The sequence below is a fragment of the Hordeum vulgare genome, chromosome 5H (assembly GCF_904849725.1).
Source record: "Hordeum vulgare subsp. vulgare chromosome 5H, MorexV3_pseudomolecules_assembly, whole genome shotgun sequence".
NCBI lineage: Eukaryota > Viridiplantae > Streptophyta > Magnoliopsida > Poales > Poaceae > Hordeum > Hordeum vulgare.
In genome coordinates, this window is record NC_058522.1 from 553724174 (window position 1) to 553750388 (window position 26215).

The window sequence follows — 26215 nt, forward strand, 5'->3', positions numbered from 1 at the left end:
AATATCTTAGGCTACCCACAACGCTTCGATACATTGTGGTGTCCACCGGCGGATTTGAGCTACGCTTGCTCAACTTGTGGCGTTGGTCCATTGGAACTTGTGTCTCGTAGCAATATAACATGCCACACTTTTCCAATAACTTGACCGCATAAGCCGATTGACATAGGAAAATCTCTCCGAAGCTTTGCTTCACTTCAATGCCCAAGTAATAGCTGAGTAATCCCAGATCGCTCATGCTAAACTTGTTCTTCATTTGCGCCTTGAAACGTTCAATTTCTTGTACGCTATCTCCAGTGATAATCAGATCGTCGACATAAATTCCAACTAGCAGGTTTGAGCCTTTGGAGTTCTTCGTATAGACTGCGTGCTCGAGGGGACATCTCTTGAACCCGAGCGAGACCAAACTCCGGTCTAACTTTGAGTTCCAAGCTCTTGGCGCTTGCTTCAACCCGTAAAGTGCCTTCTTGAGCTTGTAAACTTTCCCTTCTTCACCTTTCTTCTCGTAGCCGAGGGGTTGTTCCACGTACACTTCTTCTGTGAGATCGTCGTTGAGGAAAGCGGATTTAACATCCATATGATGAACCTTTCAATCCTCTTGTGCTGCCAAAGCTAGGAGCACTCTCACCGTCTCGATTCGAGCAACCGGTGCAAACACCTCATCATAGTCAACTCCTTGACGTTGTACGTAGCCCTTTGCAACGAGTCTTGCCTTGTACTTCACAATGGCACCTTGTGTGTCCTTCTTTAACTTGTAAACCCACTTCAAACCTATCGCCTTTTGGTTTGGAGGACGGGTTACCAAGGTCCACGTGCCATTGCTCTCAATTGCCTTCATCTCCTCATCCATGGCGTGCGTCCAGCTAGGACTTTTGCTCGCCTCTACGAAGTCCGCCGGCTCCTCAACTCCGAAAAGACATAGTCCGGAGTACTCGAGCGTAACTGGCTTTGTGTACTTGTAGACTTTCTTGAGCATCTTGTAGCGACGAGGCCCTGAGGAGTCCATTGTGGCTTGCGAAGGAGGTGACAGAAATTGTGTCGATGTTGATGCACTTGAGGAAGATGGCTGAGTCTCGGGCATGTCATCGACATCCACGTCGTCGGCGTAGTCGTCGTGATCATGACCATCATCTTGATTGTCATCGTCACTATGCGCCTCGTTGTCGATGTTGTCGTCGAGATCTCCACCCGTGTCGTGTGCGGCGTTGTCGCTATCTCCTTGCGACCTATGCGCGTCGTCGTCGGTGTCGGCACCATGATGATCACTACCATTGTGGTCACCTTGGTTGGGCGTCTTGCCAACCACCTGGACATCCTCCCCTGCATCATCATCAGTTGGAAATTCAACTGCAAATATGTTACTGTTTGGAGCATCGTCGGCTGCGGCGCTCCAATTCCATGCTTGGTTTTCTTCAAACACGACGTCGCGTGAAATCCGTAGACGCTTGGTTTGTGGATCGTAGAAACGGTATGCCTTGGTGCCAGAACTGCTCTCGTATCCGATGAACACCATCTTGGTGCTACGATCGGCAAGCTTTGAGAGGTGCGGCTCCGCCGTCTTCACATGTGCCACGCACCCGAATGTCCGTAGATAAGACACATTTGGCTTACATCCGTAAATTGCTTCATACGGAGTCTTGCCGATCACCGCCTTCGTTGGAGCCCAGTTGAGAAGATAGACCGCCGTCGAGACAGCTTCTCCCCAAAAAATCCCCGGCAGGTTCTTGCTCTTGAGTAAACTCCTTGCCATGTCAACGACAGTTCGATTGCGCCTTTCAACGACCCCATTCTGCTGCGGCGTGTAAGGTGCCGTGAGGAACCTCTTTATGCCAATCTTCTCGCAGTAGTCGTTGAACTCATTCGACGTAAACTCTCCGCCGCGATATGTCCGTAGAGCGCGAACCTTCAGCTTGTGTTCCATCTCTGTTGCAGCCTTCAGCTTCTTGAATGCTTCAAACACCTCATCTTTAGATCGTAGGAGAACGACCCACATATATCTCGAGTAGTCATCTACCACAAGGAAGAAGTACTTCTTTCCTCCGTGAGTTGCCGGGGTGATAGGGCCACATAGATCACCATGGAGCAGCTCGAGTGCATCACTTGCACGATAGGAAGACTCAGCAGGGAACGGCCTGCGGTGCTGTTTTCCAACCAAGCACCCGTCACATACTCGATCAACACGGTCAATAACTGGCATCCCGGATACCATCTCCATCTTTGACATCTTCTTCAAGGCGTAGAAGTTAACGTGTCCAAATCTAGTATGCCATAACCACGAATCATCATCACTCTTGGCGAGCCAACACTCCGGTTGAGATCGATCAAGGTTGAGGATATAGAGCCTATTCCGTGTGCGATTAACACGAGCTAGCACGTTTCGGAGGTTGTCGAAGATCGTCATCACTCCATTCTCGATATTCACCTTGCATCCATTCTCGTCAAGCTTCCCAATAGAGATAATGTTGTTGCGAAGTCATGGGATGTAGTACACTCCGGTGAGTATGCGATGTTCGCCTGTGAGACCCTCGAAGAGGACAGATCCTTGCCCGCAAATCTCCACAGCTTAACCATCACCGAACTTGACCAAGCCTTCAACATCGTATTCCAGCTCGAGGAATTTCTCCTTGCACCCCATCATGTGGTTACTGGCACCCGTGTCGAGATACCACGACACGTTCTGATCACCGGATAACTTTGGTGTCACTTTTTCCTCATGAAGTAGCACCTTCCGGCTTGGTTTCACAACCACCGTTTCAGCGAGATCACAAACTTCGGCCATCAGAAGACCTGGACCTTCGTCTTCCTGCTTTGCCAAATTTGCCTTGATCTCCCGCTTGTTAGGCTTTGGACAATCCTTTGCAAAGTGACCCATCTCATTGCAGTTATAGCACTTAACCTCGAATAAATCCAAGTTTCGTGGCTTCCGCCCTTTAGATTGGTCCGCCTTACCACGACCTTGTGGCTTGCCTTTTCCTTTGCCTTTTCCGGTTTGTCCGTCACGCTTCACGTTGCTTGAGCCTTCGCCACCATCACGCCTTCCTTTGCTACTTGGGGCCTCCCAATCTGCGCGCGAGTACATGAGTTGGTCGCTACCTCCTCCTTTGCCTTTCCGACAGCCCCGAGCATTCTCTTCCCATGTCCTCAAGCCTCCGATTGCCTCCGTTATGGTCATGTCGTCGATGTCGTAAAGCTGCTCGAGCGTGCCGATGATGTACGTGAATTTATCAGTCACTGAACTGAAAAACTTCTCCACGATCTCGGTCTCATCGAGCTTTGCACCAAGCGCGCGGATCTCTCCCACCAAAGTAGTAAGACGCATGGCATAGTCGTTCACCGATTTAGTTTCCTCCATCTGCAACTTGTGAAATTGGCGCTTCAGCACTTGTGCCCGAGCCTTGGTGACGCGATCTTCTCCGATCCTCATCTCCTTGAGTGTGTTCCACGCCTCTCTTGCCGTCTCGAACTCCGCCAATGTCATTAGCACGGAATCCGGCACGGACTGGGCTATGGCGGCCATGGCACCTTCATCGGACTCGTCATCGACGTCGTCGTCCGTGATTGCCTGCCACACTCGAAGGGATCGAAGAATAATCTTCATCTTCACCGCCCACACGCCGTAGTTGGCGTCGGTGAGCATCGGGTACTGGATGGGGATGTTGCGATGTGCCTGGACGTTGGCGCCGCCCGTTCCTCCACCACTGGTTGCTGACTTGCCGCCCTTCTTCACCTTGTCGCTGTTCTTGTTCGCCTTGGCACCGCCGCTGCGGACTCGACCGACTCAGCGTCGCTGTCCGTCATCGTAGATCGTAGATCGTCGAGGCTCTAGATACCAATTGTTGGCTTTTGAACGTGCGTATGCAGCTGTACAGGCGTGCCTACGCGATTCTTACTTCGGCCGGCTACTTGACGGAACTTGCGTAACTAGCGACACGAATAAAACTGATCGATGGATTTGATGGCTAAAGGCCCGTGTCGAGCCTTTGCTTTGTATTGCTTTTCGTTTTTGTGGTGTTACAATCAACACCCCTAGGGTGTCTTTTATACACGTCCACAAGGGACTATAGAAATAGACTAGGACTAGGAATCCTAATACTACTAGGACTCGGTTTGGCTTTCTTTCCTAATCCTAAAGAAACAACATGATTAACTTCTACAGTCGCCTATGCTTGTTGCACGTGCAACCTCTCCGTCAAATTAGCCGCCTACGCAGGGCGTGCATAGAGTTTCCGATAATATGGATTTTGTTTTCTAGTATGACCAAAACATGTCTGAGTTTTCATCTTTCAGACATGAGCACGGTTGTCTTTCAGAAATCAGACATGGGATAATGCATGACTGGTATGTATGGAACATGCCTATTCAGATATATTTTTGGGTATGCAGAGATCATATTAGTCACTTGTATAAAATCCAAGGGCTACAATATTCTTTGCGGTTTTCCCGACACAAATTGGATTTGAATTTTCCCGCAAAAAATAAATAAACTGGATTTGAATTTGATACTTTGAATGTATACTTGATGCTTTAGAAACTGTATGAAGAAGTTCAGATTTTTTAAATCGTTAGTTTGCTACCTAAATAAACTAACAAAAAGAACATATCTGAGTTTTGATCTGACACTACATGATGCAGCTCATCCTGTCTTGAAGATGTAGAGAGAAAACATAAGAAAATATGATGGCTTATAAACCTTCAAACATACAGAGTGATCTAATTTTAGCAAGCCATCGCCTTATTACTTCCAATGAGCTCAACACACACAATAAATAACTACACACCCCCAATGAAGTGAATGAAAGGGAATCGAACCGTTCCTTATGTAACACGCCGTGAGTTCAATAAACTTGGATTATGAAGATCCATTTTCCTGTTGAAAAGCGATAGATATCCCTTAGGCCCCTTATAGCTTGCTGTGATTCGCGAGCTCTTGCTTCAGCTGATCCCTCAGGACCCTTCTCAGCAGCTTGTTTGAAGCAGTTCTCGGGAATTCGGGGACGACTTTGACATAGCTCACCTGTCAGTACAAACAAACGACCCTGATTCCCTCATTATACATGTATCCATCTCATCATCTTAACTGAATGTCGAAAAGAGAAGCTCTTACCCTGAAAAGGGGGTTGAGGTTCCTCTGGATGGCTCTCTGGAACTTGCTCTTCAGAAGATTTGTATCGCATGTTGCGGATCTATCTTTTAGCACTGCCAAGATAGCCAGTTGCTCTGGTCCCCCGCCGGAAGGTTTGATGCTAACAGCTGCTGTTTCTAGCAGACCCTCATCGGCTCCATTACAAACCCGTTCAATCTCCACTGAGCTTGTCTGTTCAGGAGAGAGAACATTGACTTTGTTTCATGAAATGCAAACAAGGAATTGAAAACATTGAAAGAAAGAGCTTCAACCTTAATCCCTCCAAGATTCATAGTGTCATCTGCTCTGCCCTGTACAATATAGTAACCACCTACTGTCCTCTGGATTATATCTCCATGTCGTCGGAGTTGCTGCGGTAGAGGTACCGTTACAACATGTGAGCATTCACCATTCGGGTTATTGAGGGTAACTTCTAATAGTATGTAGTTGAATTTATTCGGTTGGTTCAGAAAAGGGGAACATTGACTCAATCGTTGCTACTTTTTCATAGCACACTTATCGTTGCAACTTATGTCAGAGCACAATAACATGTCAAAATCACATATTTGCTTCTCATCTTATCGGTAGGGCTCCACTGGAAAACTTGGACAGCATACTGATTTTATAAAGCTGAACAAGTTGACTACTGCAAATGTCAAATATCTTCATAACAAATTTTGTCAAGCAGTTTAGATATGGAGAACTGAGGTAAGTGACTCCATACCCGTCCTCTGTAAATGGGCATTCCATCAAAGTAAACCTTATCGTGGTCAGCATTGAGAAGCCGATTGGTAGCACCAAAATATAAAGGGAAGAGACCCACTTCTCCAGAGCAAGGTAGATCATCAGGCTGTCAGAGCAAACATCAAATGGTATGCCGCAAAGATAATCACCAAACTTAGATTCAACTGGCAATACTTACATATGCATTTCCCTGTTCATCGAGTATGACAAACCCAGTGGACATTGATGCACCACTGAAAGCTCCAAAAGCTTGTGGCTGCAGAAGACTCCCTTGAATGTATGAGGATGCCAGCTCTGTGCCCCCACAGCACTCAACAATGGGTTTGTAACAGGTACGTGAAGATAGCCACAGATTATCATCAATATCAGAAGCCTCCCCTGTTGTGGCAAGTACCCTGCAGCAATTACAAAATTGTAGCTCCTGTCGGCGAGGTTGTGATGAAATTGAGTGCTTTCTAACAGTGTAAGTAGCAACTTGCCTGATTTTAGTCCAGTCTAGCCCTTCAGTAAGATTACCAGCCTTCCATGATTTCACCAAGCTAGGCACAGATCCTAATACACTCACACGGGCATCCTGCAATTTAATGGACATTACCATGAAGCACATGAGTAAGAGCAATTTATATTTAGCTTCTAATTTAAATATGCAGGGACTTTTGACAAAATCCTAGCATCAACAGACTGAGCTTAATTAGGTAGCCAATAAGCTTTATCTATGCTGAATTCAAGACAAGCACCAGATACATAAATAAGCTCAAGGCTAAGGCTTGCTTAACTAAAAAAATCAGAACAAGGATAAATTGAATTATAACCGGTTTAAACCAAGAGATGATGAAAAATAGGCCACACCTGCACAAATTTGCAGAAGCCACGTCCAAGTGGAGAACCATGATATAAAGCCAATGTCGCACCATTTAGGAAGCATGAGAATAATTGTATGGGTCCCATAACCCAACCCAGATTTGTAGGCCACAGGCCAATGTCCTTTGGGCGAACATCCAAATGTGCCCAGGTATCAGCCCCACATCTTATGGGACAAAGCTGTGTCCACGGTATAGCTTTTGGCTCTCCTGCACCAGAAGCAAATAAAACAGATCAAATCACAAGTGAAGTTGTAAACGTAGAGAACTGGTGCGACCAGAGATAAAAAGAAACTGCGTTAGAAATTCAGGGTAGTCTATACCTGTTGTTCCTGATGAAAACAGTATATTAATTAGGGCGTCTGCAGATTGATAAACTGGAGAGTACATGGATGACCTGCAAATCCAAGACATTTAGCTGCCATGTAGGTCGCATCACAAGTCACCTCTGTTTTGCAATTTGGGTGTTTCATGAAAAGAAAGCATCTGAACCACAATCAGTTACTTTCTGTGTGACATAAGAAGGTTCAAATTTGTTGCATACCTTCCGGCAGCACGAGAAAGAAAATCCTTCCAGGACATATCACCATTTCTTAGTGTAACTCCCAGACGGTCTCCAGTTGCAGGAATTACAATAGCTTTAGATGAAGTCCCCTCCATGACACGGCTGAAGAACATAATTTGATTGATCTAAATAAGTGCTGAGAATTGTTCTGTCATAGTTCAGTTAGTTCATGCAAAAAAGTATAAATGAAATATATATTGTTAAAACAATGCAAAATGATTGTTTTCGCAAGATGTAATCCTACCAAACTTATATATTATTTGCTTGTAAGAGTTGAGCAAATTAAGTTACGGAAACACATATATTAAGCTACTAACTAAATAATTTGATCAATCATATACCTGTAAAGTGGAAATTTCTTCCATCCCCTAATTATGAAATCCTGAAATCTCAAGAAATTAATATAAGCACTACTACAGTACTGATGGTCATAAGACTTGCTCGTTTAGACGGTCGAACCTGAGTAAAAATTGCCTTTGCTTTTGCGACCCTCATGCGAGTTGCAATCTCCTGAGGTGCGAAACTGTCTGCTATTCCCACAACAACAAAACCTCCAAGGATGATTGCCAAATAAACAATGACCGCATTGCACGTCATTGGCATGTCTATTGCAATCCGGTCGCCCTTTTGGAACATGGTATCAAGGGCATTTGCAACAGTCCTGAAAATACCAAAGCAACAATACCATGATGATGAGCATTGTAGAATAGAACAGAAGAGAATTAAATATTTCCGCATGCCCCCTACTCTTAATTTGTTAAGAGATGCATACATCACTTGGGTGCGAAGCTCCTTCAAGGACATGCGGTTCACTGGGCAGTCATCAAAGCCCTCATCCCTCCAGACAATAGCTGTGCTATCATCTGTCTTGTTCTGGGAAGGCCAAGGTAGCAGACAACATTCAGCAATGTTGAGCACTGCACCTGGGAACCACGCCCCTCCCTTGTTTGATTTATCTGATGCGTCCAGAATCGTCTTTGGTTGTCGTACAAACTTGATGGAGAGCTCCTTGAGCACTATTTTCCAGTAGACCTATGCAATGATCACCTCGGAGGCTATTATGAAGAAATAAAACTCCGAACTGATGTTGTCCGCTTGTGCTGTGAAGTAAATCCCAAATTCAGAAAGAAAAACTGACCTCCTGATTATGAACAGAGAACTTGTGGAAGAGGCCAAAGCTTGAAATTGGATCCTTATATGATGCTCCTAACAGCTTGGGTCCATTCTGTTCCATCACTCTCCCAAGATTCGTTTCCTTGCAGTCAGTCCTGCAACAATCACATAGCAGTGTTGAATGATGTGAATCCACACACCAGTTATAAGCCAGTACTTAACAAAATAGATTTGTTGTTAGGCTAAATGCTGGGTGAAATGGAACGATAAGCTAAACTGACAGGTGGAATTAGACTAGCAGTCACTTTCACCATTGATTAGCCATTGATTGCTCCCACTACCCGATGGGATCAAACAGTTTGGTAGCAAAGTAAGCTCTGGGAGAGAACGCCTGTTCTGCTCAGCTGTATTTCCAACAACAAAAAATGGACGGGGTACGGCGAGGCTTACGGGGAGGGGAACCAGTAGGACGGCGGGCCGCGCTGGGCGCGGTCCCAGCCGGCGTAGACGGAGTAGTAGACCAGCTGGTGGAGCGCGTGCGGGTGGTCCGGCCGCAGCACCCCCGCCGCCACGACCGCCTTCCACGCGGCGGCCGCGTCTTTGCCGGCCGCCGAGCGGAGCGCGGCGAGGAAGGGCCCCGCGTCGGCCGCGGCGAGCCCGGCCGCCTCCACGTCGGCCGCCTGGATCTCCCCCACGCTGCTCCTGGCGGTCGCCGCCATGCCCGGCAGCCTCGCTCGCTCTCCGCCTGCCTCGCCTTCGCGCGAGTGTGTGTGTGCGCTAATGAGTAGTGACACTGCTATGCTATCGGCGCAGGCATCGCTGCTCTGACGACGACGACGACGAGGTGCAGAGAAAAAGGAGAAAAAAAAAGTCGGTCTTGTTTTTTTGCGGGCTGTCTCGGCTTTGCTTTGCTGGGTAGGTGCTGGTTTGGTAGGAGGCGTGGTGTGGTGCGTGCCTGCGCGCTCGGTGTTTTGGTGGGTACAGAAAAAAAAAAAAAGAGAGTCCGTGTGTTGTAACGTAAGAAAATAACACATGTTCTAAACGTAATATATTTTTACATGACATCATATTTGTGTTGTCAACGATGGTATTAGTATCCACACAATAAAAACGCGTTTGAATGTTCAGTCACTCGGAATAAGATGAGAAATATGTTGCTTCTCTCCATGAGTTTTTTCAAAGGTGTACATGTGTGGTTAACGATGTTTTCTTTCCTCTCAATTTTATTTTATTTTAATGAATGTTTATTGTAATTCGTATCATCGTCGGAAATAGAGAAAAAAAAAGACCGTGCACTACAGATTAAGTTTCCATCAAAAATAATATTTAAGAAGTATTCAACAGCTAAAAATAACATCTTATTTAGATTTTACACATTTTTTTAATCAAATTTCATATACAGCATGTTAAAATCGAACTTACGGTTTAAAAGATATGAATAATTTTGTTTTAGATAAAATGTGAATTAATTAACTAAAAAGTTAGGGTTTTTTTTGTTAAAATGCGGAGGGCGGGTTGATTACCTGAAATATCGGGGGGTTTCGGAAAAATGCAAAAAAAAATTCTTTTTCTGACTTAAATCCGGACTGCGGGTTGATTACCTGAAATATCAGGGATTTTCTGAAAACTGCAAAAAACGATTCTTTTTTGACTAAAAACGGACTGCAGGTTGAATACTGTAAAAGCGAGGGATGTTTTGTAAAATGACCGCGACGGACGATAGAAACGCTCCGCGCTTTATTATTACTAGCAAAATGGTTCGTGCGTTGTCACGGAAGAAAAAAAACATAATCTCCAATGATGATGACCCCATTATATTCATATATCATCGCTTGATTTACAAATTTTGTGCACAAACGCAAGAAAATGTTTCTTCTTTTAAATTTATTCACAAATTGAAACAATCTTTACATTTTAAAAAAAATATCATGGTTGTCAAAAATCTTGGTAACTCAAAGATTTATTCTGAATTTCAAGATTTTTTTTATAAAACATACAATAATAATCCGACCCATCTAATAGTTAATTCTTCAAAATTCACACAGGTAATTGTCACAAAGACTTGGAAGCATTAATGTTTAACTACATACATTAGATCTTTCGTGAACAATTTTAATAAATATGGGAATGATTTTAAAACCGAGAACATTTTTACAATTTACAAACATTTACTAAAAATTATGAATATTTTTTATATTTCGAACGGGTTTAAATATTTTCTTTTGAATTGGCCACCAATTCAAGAAAAGACGAACATAATTTTTGATGTTGGATGATTTTATTTTAAATTCACAAACATTTTTTGAAATGCATGAAATTTTTCTGAATAAACAAACATTTTTATAAATCTGTAATATATTTATTAAATTCATGGACATTGTTTTGGAATTTGCAACAAAATATAAAAATCCGGCGCTTTTTTGAATCCTATTTTTAATTCAAAATAAAAAATCGTCAGCATTTTAATCCAAATTCCTATTTTTTAATATGCAAAAGTTTTTGTGATTCTAAATTAGTTAAATTATAAATAAACAAAAATGGAACGGAATTTTTTTTTAAACTATCAAACAGGCATTAGCTATTTTTAAAATTTTAGGACATATTTTGAATTAGAAAGCATTTTGTTAAATGCATTTAATAGTTTTTAATACATGGAATTGTATCTGAGATCATGGACTATTCTTATTGTACAAACAGTTTTATAAAATTGCAAACATTTTATTGTATATGCGAGCATTTTTTACAAAACTCCGAGCAGTTTTTGAAGTCAAAAACATTTTAATTTTTTAAATATGTTGACTTATAATTTTCAGTTTATTGAAATTTTAAAGATTATTTAAAGTTATAAATTATTTAAAATAAAAAAATAAAACGGAACTGAAAATAAATAAATAAACGGAAACTAAAAACAGGCGCCTGTGCATGGGCCGGCCCATACGGTGTGCTGGATATTCTCCCAGTGTGCAGCGTGTAATATAGGAGGTTTTTACATGGGCCGGCCCAGTCCAAATTTTTTCGCTTTGTGAAACGTTTTCTATTATTTACCGGTGGCATGGTGGATAATTTATGCAAACTTTAGGAGTAATTTTCAAGACGGATGACCAGAAACCGAATTTGCTTTTTTTATTAGGGAGAGAAAAGGAGAGAAAAGAAAAATAGACCAGCTCTCCGTTAGGCCTTGTACACCGTTGAGTGCCTGTGCAACACGTCAACACCGGTGCTAGCTAGCAAGCGTTTCCAACTTATTTTTGTTCCACAACGCACAAGTGCATCATAGGGGTGCTTGGGATGCTTTAACATTCACGTAACCCTTGCACTCAGACCTGAACCCATCAGTTGAAATTTGTGTGAATCACTAGTTTATGAGTAACTTTACATTAAAATAGATTTTTTTGTCATTCTTTTTTAATGTTTAATATTAGTGTGTTCTATCATTATATTAAATTTAGTAATTTTCAGGTTATTAAAAAATTAAATGCCTTTGTAAGAGATGTGTATTCGTCTGAAACCGTGATACTTCGAAAGAGATTGTTCATTTTGTACACGACGTACATCCAATTAGTGTTGTAAGTCTTTCAACTTTTTAATACTTACTATGTGGGTGAAATGTTGATACCATGCCAAGTTTCAGCCTTTTCATAGTTAATTTGTAGCGTTTTTCAAATTTCAGTTCATTTATCTCAAAAAAACCATTAATTCCATGAAATATAGCAAATAAGGTGAGAAAGAATTGAAAACTGATGACGTGGCTTTGAATGATGCATATTGAGCACATAAAAAGTCTGAAGTTAAAATAAGTTTAAAAAAAAGAAATATCTTTGTAAGAGATTAATATTCATTTGAAACCGTGATACTTCGAAAGAGATTGTCCATTTTGTACACGAAGTGAATTCAGTTTTTGTCGTAACCCTCCTAACTTTTTAGCACATGCTATGTGAGTGAAATGATGATACCATATCAAGTTTCAACCTTTCCAGAGTTTATTTGTATCGCTTTTCAATTTTAGAGTCATTTAGCTCAAAAAGAAGCATTAAATCCATGAAAAATAGTAAATGAGGTGAGAAATGGTTGAAAATTGATGACCTGACTTTGAATGATGCATATTGAGCGCACAAAAAGTCTGAAGTTGAAATAAGTTTTCAAAAATAAAATACCTTTGTAAGAGATGAATATTTGTTTAAAAAAATGAATGACTCTTGACTTAGAGTAAGTTTTATTATTCTTACACACATCACATGGACAAGACATAAAACCATTTCGCTGGTTTGCCTCAGCCACACACAGAAAAATCTGCAAGCCATCAATGAACTGAGGAGAGCGTCGGTCATCGTATATTCATTATCGGTCCATCTTCATTACACGAGACCAAAAAGACCAAATTAATATAAGTTCACACATATAGTTCATGCACACTTGTAACAAACAACCATACAGGTAAGAAAAATATTTAAATCATACAAATAAGATTTTTTAAAATAAAAAGGATAAAAACAAGATGATCATCAAGGTGGTGCCGGCTTCGAGACGGTGCGACTGCGGGCGATCGACGGTGGTTAGGACAGAACGGGAAGGCAGTAAGTAAACCACACCTACACATATGCAAACTAAGAAATTAATTTGAGCTCAAATTGCATATAAATCAAATAAACTCCCACATAATTATTCCCAAACTAAAACCCATCATCATTATAATTATAGAGCATTGCACAAGCTAATCTAACAATGAGAGATGAAAGGAAAAAATTGCTACCTTTGTGAATACTTGGATGGATGGGACGTCTCAAATCTTGACAAATCTAGGAAAAATGGAGGATGAACTCGAGCAAATGAAGAAAACAGAGGAGACAAATAAGAAAACGGGGATATATCTCTAGTCCCGATTTGTATTACTAACCAGGACTAATGATCCTCGCAGGGGCTTAAGCCTGACGCAACTCTGTCACCACCCCTTTAGTCTCGGTTTGTGTTAACACAAACCGGGACTAGAGGTTTCTGATAAACCGGGATTAAAGACTCCCCTCATGAACCGGGAATAGTGAAAGCATTAGTCGTGATTCGTAAACCAACCGGGACTAACGTGTCGAACCAAAGGCTTATTTTCTATTAGTGTCTAGTGAAATTTGTAAGAAGACTTATATTTAAAAACGAAGAGAGTATATTCAGTGATTCACGTGATGAATCAGATTATCCAAATTTGGAATCCATTTTCAATATGCTACAATAAAATCATTTTGTCGCGTACTTGAAAGGATATTTGCACATACAGTACCATCAGTGAACCTCTATTCCTAATAGTGCATAATACGGGCGTACCAAGTGTTGGAGTATATGAAACAATAACCTAGAGAAGTAGCACTTGAAAGGTATAATCTTTATTTTACCTGAAGGCCATAATCTTTGGTTGTGTTTCGACCATGGAATGCCAAAATTCTTTTGAAGTTTCCTTCTTACTTTCTACCAAGTATTTGATTTGCTCTCTACAATCCATAAATATTCTGTAAGAGCAACTCTAGTAGACCCCGCATTCGTCCGGCCCGCAAAGCGTGATTGCAGTTAGCGGAAAAACGTCTTTGCGGGCCGGCGCGTACGGCCGCGGATGCAGATCCCGCATAACGCGTGGAATATGCTTTTTTACGGGTCGGCAGATCCGCAAATCCGACGACCCGCCGGCACAGGAGGGATGGGAGGCCTCGTGCGTGTGGCGGCCTTTCGGCGAGCTGCTTTCGCCGGAACCTTGGGCGGCGGGGGTGGCGGCGGCGCGAGGGGGGAGAGGTGAGGTGGTTGGTGGGGGAAAGCGCGGGCTGAAATGTCCCTTCCACCAACCGCTTCCGCTTATATGCAGGGCACTGCAGCGGCGAGGAGGAAACCCGCGAATTTGCGGGTTGGGGCCGAAATTTTACCGTGCCCCGCAAAAATATTTGCGGACCGGGGCGGGATGCGGGGTCTGATCGGGCAGGTTTTTTCGTCCCGACCCGCATTTTGACGGTTATTTTCTGGGTCAGGGTGGGATGCGGGGTCTGCTAGAGTTGTTCTAAGGAACTCAAACTGACATATGTATTGTAGGTAAATAACACACTATTCTTATCGTGAAATTAAATGAAAATTACGACATTTTATATGACTAATGTACCACAGCCAACAAATAAGTACATGACTAACTGAGGTTCATCAAAAAAATCAACTCGGTATAAGAGAGGAGAGACAGCGTACCAGTGGGGTAGCAAGAGACCTCTAACATCGAGCAACTTCGGATCTGGAGCGCAATCTGATAGATTCAAATAGCATAATTCAATAATAGGGTTCTGTTTGGAACTATTCAGATTATATAATTCAGTTTTTATAATTAATTTTGTCTCTAAACATGATAAATTATGGTGTAGATTATAAAACTAGGTATAGATTATTAAAATTCATAATCTACTCTACGCAGCTAAAATCATATTATAAATTACTAATGACCCATTATTCTTGTATAGTTCCAGATAATTACATTCCTTCCGGCGCCACCCTCCTTTTAAAAAAAATAGAGGGCACACATGTCATTATGCAATTTAAAACCTGGATTATAGTTTATATATTCTGATCTCCAAACTCATCTAGATTATTTTTATAAACCAGATTATATAATCTATCTTCGTATCGAGATTATTATAAGAGGCATGCTACGCATCCACCGGCGGATGTTTACTAAACATCCATCACTTGGAGGGCCGTCCGATCTACACGTAGCCGTCCGATCTGCTCCGGCCAAGCACCCCATAATTCCTGAAACGATGGCTGAGTTGCAGAAACTTTTGTTTTGTTGCAAGAAATAAATTTTGGACCCGTTAATTCCTGAAACAACGGTCGAGTTCCAGAAACAATTTGCTTGTTGCAGGAAAATAAATTCTTCGTCTTTCTGCAACATAGGTACTTTTGCGGAAAGATCTTTTTTTGTAACAAAGGTCATGTTTCAGAAATTTTTGCAACAAAGGTTAGGTTGCAGAAAAATTTGCAATGTTCATGATGCGGCTGGCGGCGACCAGATGGCCGGCCGGTGGCGCGAGAGGGTGGGGGAGGGGAGGGCCCCGACATCGGGGGCGGCGGCGCGGCTGGCACGGCTGTCAGATCTGGTCAGCGGGGTTGGAGCTGCGGCACGACCTGTCGTCTCCAGCAACAACGAGGTTGGCGTCGCTCGATCTGGTCAGCGGGGAGGAATTCGATAGATCCGACATGGCATGAAGGCGGGAGGCACGCGGTGGGACAATCTCGTCGGCCGACGTAGGGCGCGGTGGTGCGACATGCATCTCCCTGCTCGGCGACTGTGCGGATGGGTCGAGGCAGCGAGAAAATAGATGAATCAGGCATTCCACAACTTTCCATGTGTTGCAGTTTTGCAACACGACAAATGTTGCAAAACATTATAGCGGTATGAGGAGTGTTGTGCGCCCCATGATTAAGTGTTGATCGAACGGTTGCGGAGATGGTCGACGCGCACCGATCCCTGATTGATAGGAAACATTTTCCTTATTATAATCTATTGTGGTTTTAAACATAGCCTAGAAAAAATTGTGAGCTAGAAATCAGTTTCGCGCCATGTCACTGTCTGCAGATACCCTCTGCGCTATGCAATTCCGGCATGAAGAATTGCCGGCCTCTGAACGAGTCCCCTCGCCGTAGCCGCCGCCACCGTCAGCCACTCAGCCATCCCTCTCAATCCGATTCGACTCCCGCGTCGGCCTCGCTCTGAGCGCAGCAACCCGCAACCACTACATCGAACGCCGCCCTCTGTTTCTTTTAATCTCTCCTTCCTCATTCCCATCGTCGTCGTCCGCCCAGCCAGCTCCCAATGCGTCCAAACGCGCGCGCCCATAAATTAATTATCAGGGTGTCACCATTACTACACCACTCGCGCAGAGGCTAGCACGCCGAAGCAGCTGGCCGGCCGAGAGCGTGCATGCGAGCGAGCGCGCGGGGCGCATGGCAGCGATCGCGAGGGGGAGCGTGCGGGAGGTCCGCGTCAGCGACGTGGAGGCGGCCGGGCTCGCCAAGGCCGACGCGGGGCCCTTCCTCGCCGCCCTCCGGTCCGCGGTCGGCGGCGGCGACGCGGCCGCCGCGTGGGCGGCGGTCGTGGCGGCGGGGGTGCTGCGGCCGGACCACCCGCACGCGCTGCACCAGCTGGTGTACTACTCCGTCTACGCCGGCTGGGACAGCGCCCAGCGCGGCCCGCCGCCCTACTGGTTCCCCTCCGCGTGAGTCACGCCGTCCGCCGCCATCTTTCTTTTCTTTCTAAAAAACAGCTGAGCAGGGCTCGTCAGTGTGCGCCCTAATCCTATTGCTGCCAAATGTTTGATCCCTTTGATGGTGCTCGCTGCAATCGATGGCTAACCAGTGCTAAAAGTGACTGCTTGCCTAATCCCACCAATCAGTTAAGCTCATGAGTCGTGATTCCATTTAGCCCAGCATTTGGCCTAACAACAAAAGTAAAACAGGGGAGTGGTAATATTTTGATATGATACTACTCCCTCCGTTCCTAAATATATATAAGTCTTCTAAGCTTATAACTGGGCTGTGAATTCGGATCATTTAACACTACTATGTGTCTATGTGATAGGATGATTGGTGTATATATACATAACTTCACTTCATGACACGATTGTATATATATCGCGATTGTTGCAGGATTGACTGCAAACAAACAAATCTCGGGAGAGTGATGGAAGAGAATGGACCCAAGCTGCTAGGAGCATCCTATAAGGATCCAATTTCAAGCTTTGGCCTCTTCCACAAGTTCGCCGTTGAGAATCAGGAGGTCAGTTTTTTTTTTCGGGTCTCAATTTGGAATTTACTTCGCAATATAAGCGAGCAGCTAGAACATCTGTTTAGAGTTTCATTCCTTCATAATAGCCCCCTTAGTGATCATTGCATAGGTCTACTGGAAAATTGTGCTAAAGGAGCTCTCCACCAAGTTCCTACGAGAACCGACGTCGATTCTAGACGCGTCAGATAAGTCAAAGAAGGGAGGAACATGGTTCCCAGGTGCAGTGCTCAACATTGCTGAATGTTGTCTCCTGCCATGGCCTTCCCAAAACAGGACAGATGATAGCACGGCCATTGTATGGAGGGATGAGGGCTTCGACGATTATCCAGTGAACCGTATGTCATTGAAGGAGCTTCGCACTCAAGTGATGTATGCATCTCTTATCAAATTAAGAGTAGGCAGCGGCATACATAAAACTTTTAATTTCCATTTGTTTTATTCTACAATTTCAACATCATGGTTTTGTTGCTTCGGTATTTTCAGGACTGTTGCAAATGCGCTTGATACCATGTTCCAAAAGGGGGACAGGATTGCAATCGACATGCCTATGACATGCGACGCGGTCATTATTTATTTGGCAATCATCCTTGGAGGCTTTGTTGTTGTGTCAATAGCAGACAGTTTTGCACCTCAGGAGATTGACACCCGCATGAGGGTTGCAAAAGCAAAGGCAATCTTTACTCAGGTTCGACCGTGGCAACCAGCACATCTCACAAGCATCAGTACTATAATAGTGCTCATACTAATTTCACGATATTTCAGGATTTCATATTTAGGGGAGGGAAGAAATTTCCTCTTTACAGGTATTTGATTGATCGAATTATCTAGTTAATATATGTGTTTCAGTAAATTTATTTGCTCATGTAAATGTATTTGTGGACCTCCGTTCTTGGTTGGCTTTGTATCGTGGTATTAGCTTTATTTATAAAGCGGGGCATGGAGCCTTTTTGGGTAATTTATTTTCTCAACTATAACAAGCAACTATTAGTTACTTTTGGTAGGATCACATCTGCGAAAACTATTTTTCTCATTGATTTAATAATATATGTTTCATTTATACTTTTCTGCATGAAATTTACTGAACTATCACAGAACAGTTCTCAGCACTTGACTAAATAGATCAAATTCTTCAGCTGTGTCATGAAAGGGACTTCATGTAAAGCTATTGTAATTCCTGCAACTGGAGACTGTCTTGGAGTTACACTAAGGAGTGGCGATATGTCCTGGACAAATTTTCTTTCTCGTGCCGCTGGAAGGTATGCAACAAATTTGATCCTTCCCATGTCAGACAGAAATAGACAGCTGTGAGAATTCAGATGCTTTCTTTTCATGAAATATTTAACACCCAGATTACAAAACAGAGGCGATTTTGTGTTGTGACCAACATGGCAGCTATATGTCTTGGATTTGCAGGTCATGCATGTACTCTCCAGTTTATCAATCTGCAGACGCCCTAATTAATATACTGTTTTCATCAGGAACAACTGGTATACACTACCCTGAGTTTCTGATGCAATTTCCTTTCGTCTCTGTTTGCAACTTCAGGCGTAATCATTTGATCTTGTTAAATTTGGCTCTGGTGCAGGAGAGCCAAAAGCTATACCATGGACACAACTTTGCCCCATCAGATGTGGAGCTGATACCTGGGCAAATTTGGATGTTCGCCCAAAGGACATAGGCTGCTTGCCTACAAATCTGGGTTGGGTTATGGGACCTATTCAATTGTTCTCATGCTTTTTGAATGGCGCGACATTGGCTTTATATCATGGTTCTCCACTTGGACGTGGTTTCTGCAAATTTGTCCAGGTGTGGAGTAATTTGCGCCATCCCTTGGTTTGAATTACTAATGTCGATTTATCCTTGTTCCCACTTTTTTTAGTTAAGTAGGCTTTTGCCATGAGCTTATTTGTGTATCCATTACTTCATTCCCTTGAATCTAGTATAGGTAAAACTTACTGGCTACCTAATAACTTCAGAGCAAATTTATATTAGAAGTTAAATATAAACTGCGCTTAATCATGCATGCACTTCATGGATCCATTAAAATAAATTGCAGGATGCCCATGTGAGTGCATTAGGATCTGTGCCTAGCTTGGTGAAGTCATGGAAGGCTGGGAATCACACTAAAGGGCTAGACTGGACCAAAATCAGGTGAACTGCTACTTACACTGTTAGAAAGCATTTCAACTTCATTACAAGCCCGTCGTAAGGAGCTGCAATTCAACAATTGCAGGGTACTAGCTACGACAGGGGAGGCTTCTGATATTGATGATAATCTGTGGCTATCTTCGCGTACCTGTTACAAGCCCATTGTTGAGTGCTGTGGTGGTACAGAGCTGGCATCCTCATTCATTCAAGGGAGTCTTCTGCAGCCCCAAGTTTTTGGAGCTTTCAGTGGTGCATCAATGTCCACAGGGTTTGTCATACTCGATGAACAGGGAAATCCATATGTAAGTATTGTCCGTTAAATTTTCAAAGTTTGGTGATTGTGTTTGTGGCATAACCATTTGACTTTTGCTATGGCAGCCAGATGATCTACCTTGTTCTGGAGAAGTGGGTCTCTTCCCTTTATATTTTGGTGCCACCGATCGGCTTCTGAATGCTGACCATGATAAGGTTTACTTCGATGGAATGCCCATTTACAGAGGACGGGTATAGAGTTGCTCACCTCAGTTCTCCATTTATATTCTTGTATGAACACATCATAATTCATAATTTTAACAACAGTCCATGTGATTTCTTAGCTTTGGCCATTTATCTAAACTGTTTGACAAAAATTGTTGGGAAGATATTCAACGTTCAAGGTAGACAACTTGTTATGCTTTTAAAAACAAGTAAGCTCTCCAATTTTCCGATTGGAGCCCTACCGAGAGGACGAGAAGCAAATACTCCCTCCGTTCCTAAATATAAGACCTTTTAGAGATTGCACTATAAACTACATACGGATGTACATAGACATATTTTAAAGTATAGATTCACTCATTTTGCTCCGTATGTAGTCTCCTAGTGGAATTCCTAAAAGGTCTTATATTTTGGAACGGAGGGAGTATGTGATTTTGACATGTTATTGTGCCCTGACATAAGTTGCATTGATAAGTGTGCTATGAAAAACCCAGCAATAATCCAACTAGATACTATTAGAAGTTTTCAGTAACAACCAGAATGGTGAAAGCTCACACATTCTGATGGCATTTCTACCGCAGCAACTCCGACGACATGGAGATATAATCCAGAGGACAGTAGGTGGCTACTACGTGGTACAGGGCAGAGCAGATGACACCATGAATCTTGGAGGGATTAAGGTTGAAGCTGCTCCTTTCAATGTTTTCAGTCCATCGTTTGCATTTCATGGAACCAATTCATTGTTGCTCTTTTCTGGACAGACAAGTTCAGTGGAGATCGAACGGGTTTGTAACGGAGCCGATGAAGGTCTGCTGGAAACAGCAGCTGTTAGCGTCAAACCTTCCGGCGGGGGACCAGAACAACTGGCCATCTTGGCAGTGCTAAAAGATAGATCCGCGCCATACGATGAGAATCTTCTGAAGAGGAAGTTCCAGAGAGCCATCCAGAGGAACCTCAATCCCCTTTTCAAGGTGAGAGCTTCTTTTTTCTGACCTTCAGTTAAGATGATCAGATGGACACATGTGTAATGAGGGAATTGGGACCATCTGTTCTTCCTGACAGGTGAGCTATGTGAAAGTCGTCCCCGAGTTCCCGAGAACTGCTTCGAACAAGCTGCTGAGAAGGGTCCTGAGGGATCAGCTGAAGCAAGAACTGGCGAATCGCAGCAAGCTTTAAGGGGCCTGTGGGATGCTTATATTTTTTTTCAGTAGGAAATAGCTCTTCATAATCCAAGTATTATTAAACTCTGGGTGTGTACAGCTCATTGGAAGTAATAAGGGTGATTTGCTCGCTAAAATGGACCGCTGTATGTTTGAAGGTTTTTAAGTCCTAACATTTTTCTTACGTTTTTCCTTCGTACTATCTTTCAAGACAAGATGAGTTGCATTATGTAGTGTCCTTACCAGACTTAGCAAACTGAAGCCTTGGAAATCTGAACTTATTTGGGATCAAGTATCCATTTAAAATATCAAATTCAAAGCCAATTCGGGTTGGGGAAAACAAAAGTTTTTTTTTTAATATGCAAGTTTCCATATATACCGAACATGCGTGATCCCGCCTGAAAGATAAGTGCTGATATTTTTGTCAAGAACACATCGTGATCATACAATAAAACAAAATCCATATTGATGAATCTATGGTCTATGCACCCTGCCAAGTCTTTGACTTTTGGGAGCTCACTTGGCATAAGACAGCAAGATGAGCCAAATTTTCATGGCTGCCAAAGCTGAAGGAGTCAAGCTTTCAAGTCAACCGCCACATCGATAAGATCACTGCCCCATATACCCCCTCCCTGTCCAGTCACAGGAATCCAACTGCCTGATTAGATGCATATTATGCGAGAGATTCGGAGCCCACGCTCATCTACACTTGTCATATTCACCTGTCCATGAGCAGTGAATTACAAAAAAATGGTAGAAATCTAAATTTTTAGGCATTCAAGATACCCAGGTACGTGCAATTTTTCGTGGTCAAATGACATCCGAAGCACGCGTTTTGTAAATGAAACTTTGAGAAAAGCATTGTGTAGATCCCGATTTTGTTTTTTTGCCACGAGCTCCTCGGATGTAATTTGATCATGAAAAAATGGACGCTTCTAGCGCACCCTTAGCATCTTGGATGCATTTTTTCAAATTTATTGCTGCTTTTTCTTTTAATTTACAGTTCAGATGAGTCTGGGATCACAACTCGTATTATGCAGCGTATTTTTTTCGTGTAACTGAGAACTTTATTGATAATCATTCAAATGATAGCCATATTTTAAAAGAAGCTCATGTATGCATGTCGGGGACGATGTTCTCTAGACAACGGAGTGAACATTCGTGTAGTCTACAAGAGTCGATAAAATGCTGCCCCGAATCGTTGTTTTGTTTATAAAGAGGGGCGAAAGCCTTTTTCAGTAATGGTGGCTCACTTTTAACCCACTGCAATAGACTAAACTTCTGCCTCGCTATACTCACAAATTATAACAAAACTAATGTGGTCATGCAGATGAGGCACTACATAAGGGCCAACAATGCTTTAATTTATCGAGGCTTGTTAGTACGTAGCATATACTGCCCGATGGACCCCTTGGTTCCCGGGGACTAGTGTGGCCACCCTGCCCCCCCCCCCCCCCCCTGGAGGTTGGCTTGTGCCGGCGATGGCTATGTCAAAGTCGTCTGTCTCTCGATTCAACGACTCTTTATACACATGCAACACAAGCAAAGAGTTAGTTTACTGCATCTTTTAGAAAACTAAAGAGTTAGTGTAGTGTCCGTGAACCTCGCAAAAAGTAGAGTGTTAAAAATTAGTACTTGATATCCAACGATTTTATTAATCCACATACGAGTTAGTAATCGCTAGATGGAGTTGTGGGCGACATTGGAACGATGATGATGGAGTGGGAGGGGAAGGTTGCGTCATGAAGTTAACGTACCATAGGAAGATGAACTAAAAACATGGTTGAAGATAAAATGGTGCACGAGATAGAGACTCCCTTAAGCATATAATGATGCTGATAATTGACTTATGTAGGCGTTATCATTTTTATATCTACAGTCTAGACCACATAAATAGAATGAATAGAAGAAAATACACACACCACCAACGAGCCTCATAAAATCTAATGCTATATCAAAAAGTCTTCCGTATATGTTATCTCTAGCTCCACATTTGACGTCTTTGGTTTTTCTCGATGCATATAAGGATAAAATTACATCTATATCAACCCATAAAACCCGAGGAAAAAAGGATCAATCCTATCATGAATGAGTTAGTTTAAAACGGGCTAAATGCCGAACAATAACATTTGTCATAGCTGAACTGGTGATTTTTATTCCTTGATTTGGGGTCTAAATTAAATTTTTGAGATATTTTAGATGTATGCCGATGGAAATTCCAGATGTTTTGCGATTCCAAGTGCTTTCGAGCCGGGGAACGAAAACCCTCTGGTTGCCGTCCGATCCCCATCCCACGCACCGAAACAGGTCCGCCGACGTGTACCAAGCCGCGCCGGGCCGGGCCGGAAGCAAATACGGAGCATCCCCGGGGGTCTTCGCCGGAAAAGCGGATAGCACCCCGCCGAGCGCCGGGCGAGATGGGGTTCATCGGCGACCAGGTGGAGTCGATCCGCTCGATGCAGCTCCGCCAGGTGCTCTCCCAGATCATCAGCCTCGGTGACGCCCGCTCTCCCACCCCTTCTTCTCTTCCCGTTCCTTTCTTTCATTCCAAGAAGTGTTCCCCGACCTATTTCGCGCTCAGATCGGCGGGGGTTCGCCGCGTGATCCCAGTAGTGTCTCGATTATGTTCAGCATCCTCGTGGATCCTGAGGTTCTACGATTCTTGATCTGGTTCCGCGGGCTGTATTAAGCGAGCTTTCCTGAAGGGTTGTAAACAGTTACATGAGCGAACGAGTTGGGCGTGCCAGCATTAGAGAGGTAGAGCTGGGAATTTATGCCCTGCATGAATCATGGGTGCGATAGTCTTCCTTTTAAAACCTACCAGGTACCAGCTTGTTGTCGCAAATGCCGTTCCTTGCTTCTGACAGATTAGATACTAGTTCATGATATTCAGAAAAAAAAGAAAAGACGGGGTTTATATCAGTTACTCTGCTTTTGTTAGTTATTAGGTCGGGGCTTTGCTTTTCCGTAGTCCTAGATATGCTGATTGATTGATTGATTGCAACAGTGCTCTTATACTGGACCTCTGAATGTTTGCTGTGCCAGGTATGATTGTTACGTCGGCATTGATCATATGGAAGGGGTTGATGGTTGCGACTGGGAGTGAGTCCCCGGTGGTCGTGGTTCTTTCTGGTAGCATGGAGCCTGGATTCAAAAGGGTCAGTTAGCTCGTTACACAATATTAGAATCAATTTACATGCATGCTTTTCTTATCATTGTGCATCTGAGGTGGATTGAAGTGTTTCACTCGCTGCTTGTATGAAAATATCCACTTATCTGTGATCAATCTAAATGTCAGAAGTAGCATGTGCAATACATGGATGGAAATTTCAGTATATTTATAAGAAGACAATGGTTTCCTAGAAATTCTACCGATTTGTGAAAGGTGGAAGATTGCCTTATTGTCTTGTCATGCACCATTAAGATACTGGCCCCATTCATCTCAACATTTTCCTTTAAGTGCCCTATTTGGCAAGTTGTATCAGCGCATATCTTCTAGTTTTAGTTTCATTTCAGACTCTATTTTGCTTCCTGTAATGTGCCATCATCTTTCTACATTGCTGTTGCTGAATGATTCATCATATGCTTTGCAGGGTGATATCCTGTTTTTGCGCATGAGCAAAGAACCCATCCGTACTGGAGAAATAGTTGTTTTTAATGTTGATGTAAGTCCTACTGCTTGTTAAGCTATAAATCAGTAGCTCAATCATGGATTCATCAGCTGTTGGTGCTGTATTCAGCTTTACTGTGTGCTTCTACATGATCCTTACAACAATAAATTAACGTCTGATTGTTATGTATGTAGGGTCGTGAAATTCCAATTGTTCACCGTGTGATTAAGGTAATTGGTATTTCAAGTCATCACAAGAATAATCTTATCTATGTTATATGTGAAGTTTTTTTTTTCAGTGCTACATCTGAGTTTACTCGACGTTCTGTACAGGTTCATGAACGCCAGGAAAGTGCTGAAGTTGACATCCTCACAAAAGGTAACCATCATGTTCAGTTTCGGTGCCATCAGTTTCTTCAGTGATTATAGTGCTCAGTGGTAGAGCATTTTGTGCAATCCGGCAATAATAATCAACATCTAGCAATGTATAATTCACAGTAGATGCCACTACATGGTTCTATCTCAACTGGTAAACTGTCCTCCAGGTGACAACAATTTCGGGGATGACCGACTGCTGTACGCGCACGGACAGCTGTGGCTTCAGCAGCATCACATCATGGGGCGGGCTGTAGGGTGAGTGTCCATCACACTTGCATCACTTACCTGCCTTCATGCTGGTGAAAAGCTATTAAGCTGACTTCACTGCTATTTTGTTCTGCGAACAGCTATCTTCCGCACGTTGGGTGGGTTACCATTGTGATGACTGAGAAGCCGATCATCAAGGTATGCTTAGTCTTATTAAGTATACCGACCAACCCTGAGGTTACGATGGTTGTTCTATTCCAAACTGCCGCCCGTTACTCTGGTTAATGGGAGATCTAAAATAGAAATAAGAAAATGCACGCAATCTGTACAATATAGCTGGAATGCTGATTGATATATGATGCTCGTTGCTGCAGTACCTTCTGATCGGCGCGCTGGGCCTGCTGGTGATAACCTCGAAAGACTGAAGATTCTACCTTGTCGTAGGGTCGTAGTTTGGTCTTGTAGTAGCGCAGAAGTAACTGAGAGCTGAAAATCTTGCATCGTGTGTTGAATGGAAGCTTTCATGTATCTGTTTTGACTTCAGAGTATATGCCTGGTCCGCCAGACAAGGTGTTATGCAACACTACACTCATCTTCGTATAGTCCTAACTAATGATATCGAACTGGTTATTGCATTGAATAAATGTAATCAAGTTTTAGTTGCATTTTCGGAAAATAAAATTCTCTTTACGACGCTATCTCAGTGGTGGTTGGACCCCGGGTCCCCACTTGTCAGCCTCCCACTGTTTCCATCAAAATTTCTGTAACGCAGCAATACAGCATCATCCTGTTCCTGCGCAAGCGCACAGTGTGCCGTCTGATGGAGATCATGCGGTCAGATCACGAGCCGAGCGACGTGGCCGACGGAAACGTACGCCAACCGGAAGCGGTAGGGCCCACTCGGGGTGGGTGATATTGGGTTTCCACAGAAATATTTCGTACCCACAGCACTGGCCCCACCCGGCGCAGCAGCGGGACCCACACGTCGGTGTCAGGGCAACGGCCCAAAATTTGGGGCGCCGCGCCGCGGGAAAGAG

General features: G+C 43.3%; 3 protein-coding genes across 4 annotated transcripts; 2 read left to right on the plus strand and 1 right to left on the minus strand.

Moving 5' to 3' along the window:
* Positions 1-4662: 4662 nt before the first annotated feature.
* LOC123452853 (probable CoA ligase CCL12) lies at positions 4663-9124 on the minus strand. The gene is made up of 14 exons (XM_045129574.1): positions 8852-9124; positions 8427-8556; positions 8061-8320; positions 7748-7949; positions 7630-7670; positions 7268-7390; positions 7047-7120; positions 6713-6933; positions 6343-6437; positions 6042-6258; positions 5844-5969; positions 5392-5490; positions 5102-5311; positions 4663-5011 (listed from the first exon to the last, which is right to left on the minus strand). Exons 1-14 carry the CDS (start codon positions 9118-9120, stop codon positions 4898-4900), a joined length of 2181 nt encoding a protein of 726 aa, XP_044985509.1. The 5' UTR covers positions 9121-9124; the 3' UTR covers positions 4663-4897.
* A 6880-nt stretch (positions 9125-16004) lies between these two features.
* On the plus strand, positions 16005-21167 carry LOC123399038 (probable CoA ligase CCL12). 2 transcript variants are annotated; one of them, XM_045093469.1, is made up of 14 exons: positions 16010-16632; positions 17063-17192; positions 17311-17570; positions 17685-17886; positions 17964-18004; positions 18335-18457; positions 18615-18688; positions 18787-19007; positions 19258-19352; positions 19435-19651; positions 19728-19853; positions 20405-20503; positions 20585-20794; positions 20886-21167. In XM_045093469.1, exons 1-14 carry the CDS (start codon positions 16361-16363, stop codon positions 20997-20999), a joined length of 2184 nt encoding a protein of 727 aa, XP_044949404.1. In that variant the 5' UTR covers positions 16010-16360; the 3' UTR covers positions 21000-21167. The 2 variants fall into 2 exon arrangements, with proteins under 2 accessions (XP_044949403.1, XP_044949404.1); XM_045093468.1 differs by having other exon boundaries at positions 16005-16632; positions 20405-20794.
* A 2047-nt stretch (positions 21168-23214) lies between these two features.
* LOC123452855 (signal peptidase complex catalytic subunit SEC11A-like) lies at positions 23215-25843 on the plus strand. The gene is made up of 8 exons (XM_045129578.1): positions 23215-23479; positions 24029-24141; positions 24577-24648; positions 24789-24824; positions 24927-24972; positions 25139-25226; positions 25319-25376; positions 25553-25843. The coding sequence occupies exons 1-8, from the start codon at positions 23401-23403 to the stop codon at positions 25601-25603; spliced, it is 543 nt and encodes a 180-aa protein (XP_044985513.1). The 5' UTR covers positions 23215-23400; the 3' UTR covers positions 25604-25843.
* The last annotated feature ends 372 nt before the right edge of the window (positions 25844-26215 follow it).